Raw genomic sequence first — 13612 nt, 5'->3', positions numbered from 1 at the left:
AACCCATGCAAAGTTTTCCAGCTGAATGATGCAAATCAAAAACTTTCTAAAGCTAAGGCTGCCTTCATAACAGGTATAATCATCTCTAAGTTGTTACTGTTTCTTTAGAAAGAGAGGCATATATATATTCAATTGCCTTTTTTTTTTTTTTTTTTTTTTTAAACAGAGTCTCGCTCTGTCATCCAGGCTGGAGTGCAGTGGTGTGATCTTGGCTCACTGCAACCTCCACCTCCTGTGTTCAAGCGATTCTCCTGTCTCAGCTTCCTGAGTAGCTGGGACTACAGGTGCGTGCCACCACGCCTGGCTCATTTTTTGTATTTTTAGTAGAGATGGGGTTTCACCATGTTGGCCAGGCTGGTCACAAACTCCAACTGCCTTCTTTAACTATTTTTTAATAATGTTATACAAATAAATGAAATTGATACATGTTTAAATGCTTCAATAATTTCTGCTGGAAAAACCACATACAGAATAGTCTTACATAGGAGTGTCCACTTTGTTAACTCCAAAATCGTGTATAGTAAATGAGAATTCTAAGTTAAATGGCTTTCCTCAATATGGGAGATGGATTCTCTATTACAATAATTTCTAGGGAGAGTTTTCAAGCTACTTTTTTAAAAAAATAACATGTTAAATTATTGACAAATAATGGCTTGGAGTGGTACAGTAAATCCTCAGAGAAATCCATAAAAACAGAACTAAAAGTGGCAGTATTTGTTATACTATCTTATCTCCTATTGTACATTACTTTTAAAAATATAACAATAAAAAGAGCATATTACATGTTTTACTTAACCAGTCAGATACCTGATTATTGTATTATGTTATATATAAATAGCCTATATAATCTAACCACTTTGTTTCACTAAAAAGTATGTTTCTTTGGTGCAAATAACCTCATATGTGACTGAAACATAAGAAAATGAAATAACGTTGCTACGATGCAGTAATTGTGTTAGTTCATGCACGATTTTCCCCAGCATATTGATGTTTTGAAACAATGAAGGGCATTTTTTCTCACACTTAAATGGAAAATCCCTTGCAATAATAATAATAAAAAGATCTTGATACTAATACACAACATCCACAGAAGTGTTTTCTTTTAGTGCAACAAGGGCCTGGTTTAACATCCTGAACAACTAATGTGCTTAGACCTTTCTCCATGTATTAAAATACAGAATGAAGCATTTTATTTTGATGAAATCATACAAATATCCCCAGTCTCCATTTCAAAGGAGAAAGGATGAGGCCCGGGATCTGAGGCCACAAAGAACTCAATGGCTATGATTTTAGGTACAAACATTAGAAAAGAATCAACTGGGCAAGTGTCTTTTTATTGGGATTATTATTGTTTCTATGTTGTATTCTAGTTACAAAGTTCCATAAGTTTTAGTCTCCCCCAATCATGTTTCCCCTAAGCCCTGTTATTTTATGAACACAGTTTTATGGAAGACATTTTATTTCTTTTAGGGAACACATCTAGGCTGTTTCAGCACACATGTTGTGTATAAAAAACTTACATATCTAAATATAACTTAGACATCTTAGATGTGTAATTAAGACATCTACTTAATTTGGAGCAAAAAACCTAAATCTATTCTATTCGAATATAACAATAATAACTATATACTAGAATAAAATAATTTAATTCATCAAATTACTCAAATGATCATTGTGTTTTATCTCAAATGATTAACCATAATTGAGACTTAATTTTAGGCTAGATGATTGGTTTAGTTTACCAGAAAGTGTATACTAATTTATAACCTTTCTTTAACAGATATTGTCATGAGTTTGTTGGAAAAATACTTACCTCATAGAAGAATAGCTCCCCCAAAGAACTTCCCTTATCTTCTTTCATATTATGAAAATAACTTTTTCTTAGAAGTGGAAACCGTAAGTCAGGCTATACCCACAAGGAGATTGCTAGAGAATTTGACTGTGCATTTCTCACTCCCAGAAGTTATTCCTACTTACTCTACATTCTTTGTCCAGTCAGGAGGGTTGCTCAAGGTCATAAATACACAGTTGGTCAAAATAGTGCACATGATAAGCATGCTGAATAAAGTAGATTATAGTTAAGGAATAAATGTTAGTAGGTTACCATGGCCATTTATAAATGATCCAAAACACACAAAAAAGTTTATCGATGCAAAAACTGTGAAATTAATATTATTTGTTTTAAAACAATGATAAAATAATAAGAAACTTCAAAGCCTGTGATATGGCCTTGGTGCACTCTTTTTTTCATTTTATACCATATACTCACAAAACTGAATTTAATAGAAAAAATGATCTCTATTTGAAGCAGATGCAAGTTATTTTGCATTCCAATCAGTCATGTGAAATTGCCCTGGAAGAAGCATTCACCATCCCTTAGTAAGTTTATAGTATGCCACAAGTGTAAAAGGTGTACTTCAGATATATTCCTCCCCACTGACTTATAAAACGTTAACGAATGCAATGTAAACAGTGTGAGAATGTAGAGCCCAGTATAATCAAAGATTACATTGATTGAGAATTATATCATAAATAGTAGGTTTGTAGTGATGTAACTTACTCCTTTACAATTTATAGCATAAAAGAGGCAGATCCAATTTTTTGCTGATAAGGTAATGTTATTTTCTAGCTTTTTATTTACACTTTAGATTGTGGGGGACCCCAACAGACCATCTGGCTATAGTCTTATATCTAGTCCACATTATACCTAAACAGATAGCACTATTTTGATGCTCTTCTGAGAATTAGCTGTAGTACGTTCTCTTGGGATCTAAGTCTAGACTTCCCTGTAAGAAAGTTTATGATTATTTTGAGATAAATATTTTATTTTAGAATATAAATACTTTCCAACATCAAGCCATAGAATGGAAGAATTTATACCTCAAAAGGTTGTCAGTTTCATTTGCCCTGTCTCTAGGTGAATCAGTCTTTCAGTTTATATAGAAGCCTGCTTTGAATCTGCCTATACAAAATTCCCATTCTTGAACACTGCCTCAGAAAATCACCATTCTATTTTATCATTACTTGAGAATTTTCTTGAAATCCAAACATATTTTGTCCTTTTACATATGTTTTTGACTAACCTAGTAAATAATTTTAAGTTCGACTTTTTGATATGTATTCTCAACCAGGTACATGAGCACATAGTAGGAGTTTAATAAATATTTACTGAAAAAAAGAAGGGAATAAGATGGAAGGGAAAAAGGAAGAATGAAGGAAGGGAAGAAGGCAGGAAGGACAGAAAGAAGGAAGGAAGGACACAAAGAAGGATAAATCCAGGCGCTGAAGATACAGAAACAATTAAGGCATAAAAGTTTGAGCACTTGGAAATGCAAACAGTAATACTAACCATAATCTAATCTTTAGCAAAGGTTATATATGATCTCATTGAAGCTGATAAAGGTGTAAGGAGATTTGCTCTTTTTCCTATTATATATTTCTTTTACACATTCATTATCATGGTTGGTTACATATTTTCTTCTATAATGGTGTAGTCATTCTATAATACTCTTGTTATAAATAGTGGAAAACTAATGCAAACAAATGAATTAAACTAACAATGTTACCATTAATCTCAAAGAAATTTTACTAATACTTGAAAACATAAATGACATTTTCTTTAAAATCAACCGTTAGAAATACCATTTAGGCAATTCACATTAAAAGGATATGAATGTACTAAAATCTTGATAGCAATTTTCCTAACAGGGTTTAGTGGAGTTAAAATATACAAGGCAGAGGTGGCACTGAATCGGAAAATTGCCTTTCCTTTATTCATTACTATAAAAGTCTGAAAAAGAAAATACGAGAAAAATTACTAAATTAGACATGGGCTTGTTTAAAGAGCTTACATACATGAAGACCTTTTTAAAAAATAGAATTTGTTTGTTCAAACTTGTTTGTTTAAACCAGTTGATGTATCATAACTACAAACATGTTAGATGTTTAAATTAACATATAGTTACAAATAAAGATACTATTTACTATTACCTAATCTATCTCTAAGGTTCCAACTTGCTGATACAAACTGACAATTCTACACAAATTTTTTTACGGAATTGTAATGTAGTTTTACAGATTCCAATTCTATTTAAAGCTTACCATCTGTCTTCAGCTTTGGTAACTTTTCAGATTACTCTGTACACGTTGCTACTAAAATAATCTTTTATAAGTATTTTGATCACATCAAATCTTTTAACTTCAAAGTTTGTTATGGCTTCTGATTGTCCCTGTAGATTTAAAATGTTCAAACAGGTTGAATAACCTGGTTTTGCTGACTATAGATGTGTGAGAAGGGATCAACTTCTCAGCTAATACTGAAGAGGGATGGATGCATTGAAATTTAGTCTGAAATACACCATTTCAAAGGGCATTCCCCAATTAAAATTCTATGATCTGAAAGCTACAATCATCCACTTAGCATTAGCTATGCTACAAGTGATTACTTACCATGTTCCTATAGAATCATCTTTTATTTTTTTCCCACTAGAGTCATCTTTGCTATGGCCAATTCAATTCAGTTGTCAACCTCACTCATAACCAGTCAAACTCTCCCTATGACTCTGAATATGAGTGTCATAGACTCCTAGAAGAAGGTGGCAACTGAAAGTTCATTTAATGAAAACTCCCTTCATTTCAGGGAAATGTCTCTATAACACATTACAATATAGTTCCACCTGCAGTGACCCCCTATTATGTCAGAGGTTCTTAATCCTGCCTGAATATTACGCTGTCCTGTAGAGATCTTAAAATTGCCAATTGAATGAAAATTTCTGAGGGATGGGCACAGACTTGGGTACTTAAAAAAATTTCCTGAGGCGATTCCAATATGCAATCAAGGTTGAAAATCTCTTCTCTCTGGGAATTTTCTCAGCTATCAATCACCTCCTTAATCATGTCCTTCCGAATAAATCACACTACCTCCTCATCACTCCCTAATTGTTTCTCTTTACCAGTAAGTCTTAGTATATTAATTTGTACTCTTTTACATGTTGCTTGTAATTATAGTCAAGTAGCAGTTTACACATAATGTTCATTCCAGTGAGAACTAGGTTAGAAATTGTTATAAACCATTGAGCATAAAGAGCTTGTAATCTACTTTTTCTCCATTTTTTTCACAGTATTTAATAGCCTGGTTTGCAAATAAACACTTGTTTTAATTAAATGCGGGTTTACCTTAAAGGTACTATTTACCTTTAAGACATCTATTCTGTATATCCATTTACTTAATAATATGTTTCTCTCATTTAACTAGGGGCTATATGCCATACATTTATGTTCTCTGACAACGTGCTTTGTTTGAATAGGTAGACAAAAATATTTATATTGTCAGTATAAAGGGCAGGGAAAACAATTTCTCTGTTCATTGCTCTTTTGTATTTAAGACCATGGTGCCAACCATTACTTAACTAACCATTTTCCAGAAACCAAACAGTTTTTCTGTTCATTATCCCTTTGTATTTAAGACCATTGAGCCAACCATTATTTAACTAACCATTTTTCAGAAACTACACAGTTTCTCTGTTCATTGCCTTTTTGTATTTAAGACCATAGAGCCAACATTACTTAACTAACAATTTTCCAGAAACTGCACACTATAAATGTGAATAGTTTTATGAAGCAGGCAAGCAAACTATTCTTTACTACCAGTAGGACTGTGTGTAAAGGACAGTGGACCTTGGAAAGACTGTTTTTGAAGCACAGAGGCATTAAAGGGTTGCCTTGGAGTCACAAGATTAGATTATTTAATATTACAGTTGAACAGTCAAGATCCATTTAGGCATTCAACAACACAACAGCATAACTTGGAAAAGCTCACCATGATTTAAGGTGCAGGTACTCATGCTCTTTTGAAACAATTTCCCTGGAAAAGCTCACCATAATTTAAGGTGCAGGTACTCATGCTCTTTTGAAACAATTTCCCTGAAAAAGCAATTTCTGCTTGCGACATTAGGAGAGAGTTTCATTTTGAACTATCTCCAAAAACAGAGTGAACAGCAATAAATTATCCCTTTGAACATGGAACCCTTTGCTCCTCCTGCAAGATTGGCCTTCTTAGTACTAGCGGAATTACAGCTGACATGCTAAGAGCATCTTCGTTGAATTTATAGGTTCTAAAACAGAGCAGGCCTTAAGACTACAATCCCAGTTTATGTCTCGGGAACAATACCTGACACAAAGAGAACCCTGAGTTCTGAGAAATGCAGAATAAAATACCAATGTCCTGTATAGTGAAAGAATTGCAAGAAAAAAGTTTGAAATTATGGGGCTCTGATGTTATGAAGAGATATACCTAAACTGAAAATTACTTGAGAAAATGACAGATGAATAGGGGAGAGATAAATCGTAGCAATTCTAAAGTTATGTTTCCAAGTAATGATAAGTAATGATGTGACTTAAAAAATTAATACTTCATATTGCTACTGACATCATACTGATCATCATTGCTACAGCTGGAAGTATGTTAAACCAGCTATTTTGTACTCTGGAATGTTACTTGCTTCTTTTTCCTGGAATGTTACTTAGATGCACATCTTATAAGTTTACTAAAAGTTTTACTACTTTGTGGCAAGAATAAGATTTACATCTCAATGATTAGGACCACATCAATCAGAGAACTCAAAAAATGATGCAGCCAATTTTTTAATTTTCTCTTTTATTTTATTATGTTAATAAGCATAGTATATAATTTCACTTAGTGGTTAAGAGCTCTGGCTCTGGAGTCGAATGCCTGGGCTCAGATCCTGGATTCACCACTTAAGGAGTGTGGCCTTGAGCAAGTTACCTCATCTCTCTGTGCTTCACTTCCCCATTTACAAACTGAAGCTAACAACAGGACCTGCCTCACTGGTTCACTAAATAGTAAGTGAGTTCAAGAACTTAGCAGTGCTTGACAAAGTATGAGCACAAGAAAAGTTAGTTATGATTATCACTGTCGCTATTATTAATAGTACCTTGGTCAAATTAAATGCCATTAAAGTACATTGTGATGTTACTCATTTAATTAAATTAGGTATTCAAAATGTATCACTAATTAATGATGGTAAAGAGTTACATAATGCTTTAACGTTTTTAAATGCCTTTTACCTGTATTTTTCCATATAATTAACACAGCTTCATAACATATTTTTAAATTCTAAAACTTCTTCCATTAGCTTCTTACTTTACTCCTTCTATGCTAAGAATGACAAATTACCACCTTGTTTAATAGCACCTCAATCTTCATCTTTATGGATACTTCATAAATGAAAGCAGTGCAGCCAACACTAAAGACTGTCTAGATGTCTCGCAAGATGGTTCACAGCCACTATGAATAAATCAGGGTCTAAGTCTGGCTCTCAGCCATGGAGGCAATAAAAATTGACTTTGTCAACAACAGAGGACAATTCTGTTTTTTAGTGGCAGACTCACATTAACCAAACTTGAAAACCTGGTATATAAAATAAGAATGCCAACCTATTTATTTATTTAGACAGGACCTTGATCTGTCACCTAGGCTAGAGTGAGTAGCACAATCATAGCTCACTGCAGCCTCAAACTCCTGACCTCAAGCAATTCTCCTGCCTTGGCCTCTCGAAGCCCTAGGATTACAGGTGTGGGCCATCATGCCTGGCCTCCAATCTATTTATTTACACTGAGATACATTACTTTCATATGGACTGAGATAATTGTAGTGATGTAACTAGCACGTTCTTTTCTTCAAGCAGATTTAGGGGAAAACAAATTGTAATCAGAAGGTTTCTTGTTGAATATGGAGCCCAAGCCAGCTGACCTAATCAAATGATGTGGAATGTTTAAGAGCATATGTTAGGTAGTTCAGTGTAGCCCCTCCACAATGAGGCAGCCTGGCCATTGGGAAGTAAATGCTTTCAGTGCTACTACTAAAGTTCTGTCTCCCTTGGAAAATACTAACGTTTGCCTCTGTTGTTCTCCTTTTCCTTCCCCCTTAATCCTACCAGGCTGATTGATTCCCTTTTTTAAGGACACTTCCTTTCTTTAAGTAGCAAATACTTTTAATCATAGCAGAGTAAATCATGCCTCCTTTCTTAAAGATATCTTTACAAATATATCCTTCAGAGCAACAGTTTTCACCGGATAATATTTTTTCCAATTTCTTGGGGGGTGACTTATTGTAATCATCATAACTAAATTTCAAATTTTTCTTTATCAATTCTATAGTAAATTGTTGAAATAAGTTATTTTTAGAAGTAAATGAATGTGCTAAATGTCACCTTTTATGAAACTAGCTATAAAAGGGGAAAAAGGAGACTCTGTTTAACTATTTACATGTACTCTTATGACTTTAAATAAAACATTAAAGCTTGCTATTCAAAGTGTGGCCATGTAACAGCATGATGGTTTGTAAGAAATTCAGGATTTCTGGCCCTAGCCCAGACCTATGGATTCAGAATCTGCAAATTAAAAGATCTTGAGGTAATCTGTATGGATATGCAAGTTTGAGAAATACTTATTTAGAACAACAGGACTAATTCCATGTCTGAATGGTTGTCATTTCCTTTAGCCATCACTGATTTTATAAACTATAAACTTTTAAAAGGATGTGCTTTGACTAATAAAGGTGTTCAATATCTTCCATAATCGATAAGTCATCAACTCATGGTGATGTTAATTTATCTTTAGTTTCTACATTGAGAGCTATTTTTATGCTTATAAGTGTAAAATATAAATCGTGGTTATAAAATGCCTTAATATCCAATTAGAAAGTATAGAGTGTGCCACCCATTTTTTTTATTTTCTATAAAATATCACCCAGCTAGTTTAACTATAGAAACCAGCTAATTCTGATACAATTATGCATTTATTTTAGCATTAGGAAAGCACAGTCATAACTACTAATTTAAATCATGTATGGATGGAGAAAATTTGGAAGATCTTTTTTTTTGGTCTTCCGATTTTGACATTTTTTTCTTCAGGGTGATGTTTTAACAGTATACGTGATCCAGAATCTAGCATGCCACAAACTATGTAAGGTTAAGAGAAGATCCTAATCATATTCTAGGTTACTGGGGGGAAAAAGGAATCTCTGGGTGAACGTGCTTCTTAATGTGTTGTCTGGCTATAGGAGGATGCTAAGCAGAAGATTATTTATTGTCCTCTAGAATACAAATTATTGTGAAAGTACATCAAGTCAGTCATGAACTAAAAAATAATTAAGTACAACATATGCTCATAATTATTTTCTGCATAGGTATTATTCTGTAGTCTATCCTGTGCTTGAATATGTCAGCCATAACAGATATTTCACTTTGTTGATATTAATTTTAATTTTGACTATCTGAATTACTGTGAAATTGTAGAAATCATTCATCTATTCATATTTCCTCACTGTAACCAACTCTTGACTTCATTTCTTATAAATGTTTGTTTTATTATATTGTGATAAAAATAAGTGACAGTGAAGAGTATTATAAAATCTTTAACAGAAGAAAAATTGTAATGCTGTATATAAGGCCCAGAAAAGTATATTACAGTTAAGAGTTTAATTAAAGATTTATTGGAAGTCTAAAATCAATACTCACTTTCTTATTGATATAATAGGGATCCAGGTCCTCCAGGGGCTCTGACACCATCTCTGGAGGAATGTCTCCATAAATAAATGGAAGGTTCTTTCCAGCTTCCAAGTCACTATTAGGCTTTGGTTTGTTATCATCATCATTATCTTGTTCCTTTTTGGGCTTCTTGGCTTTCTCTTCTGCAGCACGTTTTTCGATAGCAGCAAGAGATTCTCTAGTAAAAAGGCGGAAGCTTTCAGGTCCCGGGGGTACCAACAGTGCCTGTGCCATCTTTTCATCCTGCACATTTAATTACGTGTAGCTTCTTGCATACGAATTGCCTGCAATAAAAGAAAAATTACATGAGAGTTAGGAAAGCAAGCGATTGGCATAAGAACATCAACCAAAATGTCATTTTTTAGTAATTTTTTAAAGCTATAAACATTAAGTCATGCTTTTAGTACTGCACTACACATTTGAACTTGAAAACATCATCATTCAACCCCATTCTCAATAAGCCAAGTTCATAAATCTATCAAAAGTCTGTACTTAATGTTAGTTTGATTTAGCCATTCTACAATGTACAGTATATATAATATATATATAAACATTATATTTTACCTCAAGAATATATATAATTTTGTCCATTTTTAAAAGCATTTAAAAAAATTCTGTTTTGACACTTTAAGCCAAAATATAGTATACTTTCAGCAAAAGAGTAATGCCAGTAAAGCTTGTCAATAAAATTGCTTAATTATTCTGCATCCTGCCCCCCGCTTTTTCATAACTTTGTAACTCCCCAAATAAAGAAGTACTGGTAACAATACAATTATTGTGATACATCCCTGACTCATACAAATGAGGATAGAAAATGAAGTTTTGCCAAACCCAACCACTGTTCTCGTTGTCAGCGTCATTGACAACTGCTGCTCCAGAAAAGATCTGATCACCAACCAGCAGGGACATGGAAGCCACTGCTGCCAGAAAAATCTACCTATCTTTAGTATTTCCTTTCTTTTATTAAGCCAGACTCTGTTTCCTTCTGAGGCAATGGAGAATATGTTGACTTCTTATTTCAATCTGCTGCCCTTCAATTATTCCAAGACAATTTTGACGTTTTCTCTGAATCTTCCATTTAGTATAGTGGTTAAAAGCATGGACTCAGGTGCTACACTCTGTCCGTTCTAAACCCTGGCTCTGCCGCTTATGAGCTGTGTGATCGTGGACAAAGTAACCCCTTATTGCTTGACTTCATCTATAAAATGAGGGTAGTAGGGAAACCAACCTCCCGGGTTATCATAAGGAATAAATTAGTTAATTATGTTGTGTCTAGAATAGTTTTTGGAATTAGTAAGCACTATATTATTGTAAACTATCATAATTAAATTATCTTCAGTTTCCCTAGCTATTTTCCCTCTTTTATGGTTTCAAGCATCCTCACAATTCAAACCACTCTTTAAACAAGTTCTTGCTGTGCTGGAACCACAATTGTGACTACGGAATTAAAGGAATGAACTGAGAAGTGCAGTTTATAGAGGCACACTCACACATGCTGATCACCTGGATGAGAAAGAAGGGAAGGCAGACGGATGGAATGGCCCTGCTCAATTTCTCAGGGAAGGGAACAAAAATCTATTTGCAGGTTACATAATAGAACTATCAAAACCACAAGAAATCAGCTACGTAAATTTTGAAACATGAGTTATTTTATTTTGCATTATGCCAAAAATCACATTTAAAAAATCAAGATAGATAGAATATAGAAACAATGACAAACCAAATAAAATAAGTACATGAGTCATCTTATAAAAGAACCTACCACTACGGCATCAAAGTCATCTGTGACATTTTCCCCATTCCTACCATTCCTCTTTGCCCCCGCATTTATTCTAGGCCCCATAGTAGTTTATCCCTAAATGGCCCTCTAATTCTTGGCAGCTCACTACATACACTTGAGCTTACAATCAGAAGCTCTGGATCTTTTAGTAACATAAGAAAAACAATATAGGTTATTATGTGTGTGGCTTTTTTTTTTGTTTATATCTTAATTACTAGTTCCCTGATCTGTTCCAATGACAAAAAAGTGTTTCTATAACATTACTTATTATATTATACTATTATTATTTTTTTGAGACAGGGTCTCACTCTGTCACCCAGGCTGGAGTGCAGTGGCACAATCACGGCTCACTGCAGCCTTGAACTCCCGGGCTCAGGTGATCCTCCCACCTCAGCCTCCTGAGTAGCTAGGACTACAAATGCCCTCCACCATGCCTGGATCATTTTTGTATCTTTTGTAGAGATGAGGTTTCAGTCGCCATTTTGCCCAGGCTGATCTCAAACTCTTGGGCTCAAGCCATCCGCCCACCTCAGCCTCCCAAAGTGCTAGGATTACAGCAGTGAGCCAATGCGCTGAGCCCAAAAAGTGTTTTTAACATAAGATATGTCTTTTCTTTGAGTTAGTATTTATGATATAACATTGTCATTATATCTTTTGCTACTGTGAAAGTATATTCAATATAAGTTATAAAATAAAATAGCAGGCCTGTCAAAAGTTATGTTATTTTTTACTAATTTTGAAAAGAACTTCTGTTTTATAGTTGGGCAGCACATTTTTTTTCTCCATCAGATGGTATAGTACATGAATCAAAAGGTTTGAGAAAAATTCTATTTTACTCAAAAGTCAGTTGATCATTTATTTTGTGTTTTCTAAATTTACGGGAGGCAGCACAAAATAAAACTAATGTTTTTAGCTATCTTATGTCAATTTTGATGGTCACATCATCAATCCAACTCTAAGCTGTGTGGAATAATCACAGCTTTTATGCTTTTGAGTGCAGAAAGAGTTTGAGCATTTTCTGTAAGCCTTAAGTATCTAAAGATGTGTAATCCATTTGTCTGACATCACCTGCCATGAACTGAATGGCTGTGGTCCTTTTCCAGTGCTGAATGAAAATGAAACAGCATGACAAACATGTCTTAAGGAAATTCTATGAAACATGGTCGCTTTCTTAGAGGAGAGAAAAAAAAAAGGTTGGCTTGAGGATTTGGTTTTGAACCAATTTTGATGTCTTTATTGACAATGAATGAAAAACACACTGCAGTTGGAATGGGAGATCTGGGTTAGTATTGAGTCTGCTGCTAATGGTATGCCTGAATCATCTAACCTGTCTCAGCCTCAGTATCATTGAGGCATCTCAACACAGAGATGGCTGCCCTTTTCCAGATGGGAATAGCTAATTTATATTAATACATACATTTTACTTAACTGGAGTCTCCTGGTTGGTTTTTGTTTTAGAAATAAAATTAGGTTTAAAATATCTAATATGGAAATCACTGAATAACTTTCAAAAATTATTCTGATTTATCTGAGATGATATGGAACAAGGTGCCATCACAAAATCATGAAAAATTTTTTACAAATAAATAGTCCTTTACCTTCTTATTTACTTATCAAGGGCTGGAATAAAGAATTTGAATCTTGGTCAAAAGAAAGTAAAAACGTCTCGTTGAAATTCCCATACTATTGTCTCTTAAGTCCTCGGAAGACAGGCTAGTTCCAGACTCTCAGCTTTTCCCCTGCAAGGGAATTAGGGTTTGCCCAATATTTGGGTAGGCTGAGAAATTAAAGAATTTAGTGAGTAGAGTTTCTCATGGATTCACTGACAATTTTGCTGTTTGGAAATCCCTCATAGTTCTTTGGCAGTTCTCTTTTACATTTTTCCTCTCCTTTCTTGTACTCTGTGAGCTTATTATACAGAGTTCTTACATAATTTTATATTCATATTAGAGCAGACTTTAAAAATTAATTCTTACTGATGCCTTGGTGTGGAATATATATATTATTAATGATTATATGCACATTATAATTTATTAAAATACATAAAATTTAATATATCAAATTTTCTCCAGAGCTATCTTTGCAAGGGCAAAAAAGATATGAAAAAAATCTTAGGAGATGATCTCTTTAACTAAAAACCAAAAAGCCTGTGGATGAATGTGTGTAGGTAAAGCAAATACATCCCTTTGTTAACTAGTAAAAAGATTATGGTTCAGTATATGCTATTTGAGGAATAAACTGCAGAACTCCAAATCTGGAAGGG

General features: G+C 33.9%; 1 protein-coding gene across 1 annotated transcript in view; it reads right to left on the bottom strand.

The window, feature by feature from the left end:
• SCN3A (sodium voltage-gated channel alpha subunit 3) overlaps positions 1 to 13612 on the bottom strand; it is a 114854-nt gene that overhangs the window by 77554 nt on the left and 23688 nt on the right. Inside the window, exons 3-5 of the mRNA XM_030796293.1 lie at positions 9540 to 9853; positions 3672 to 3790; positions 1978 to 2067 (exon numbers count right to left, since the gene is read on the bottom strand). Of these exons, the coding sequence (XP_030652153.1) occupies positions 1978 to 2067; positions 3672 to 3790; positions 9540 to 9803 (473 nt within the window). The 5' untranslated portion in view covers positions 9804 to 9853. The remainder of the gene's footprint in view (positions 1 to 1977; positions 2068 to 3671; positions 3791 to 9539; positions 9854 to 13612) is intronic.

This window comes from Nomascus leucogenys, chromosome 17 (assembly GCF_006542625.1).
Source record: "Nomascus leucogenys isolate Asia chromosome 17, Asia_NLE_v1, whole genome shotgun sequence".
Taxonomy (NCBI): domain Eukaryota; kingdom Metazoa; phylum Chordata; class Mammalia; order Primates; family Hylobatidae; genus Nomascus; species Nomascus leucogenys.
The sequence above is the reverse complement of the archived record's forward strand: the minus strand, read 5'-3'. Positions and strand labels throughout refer to the sequence as shown.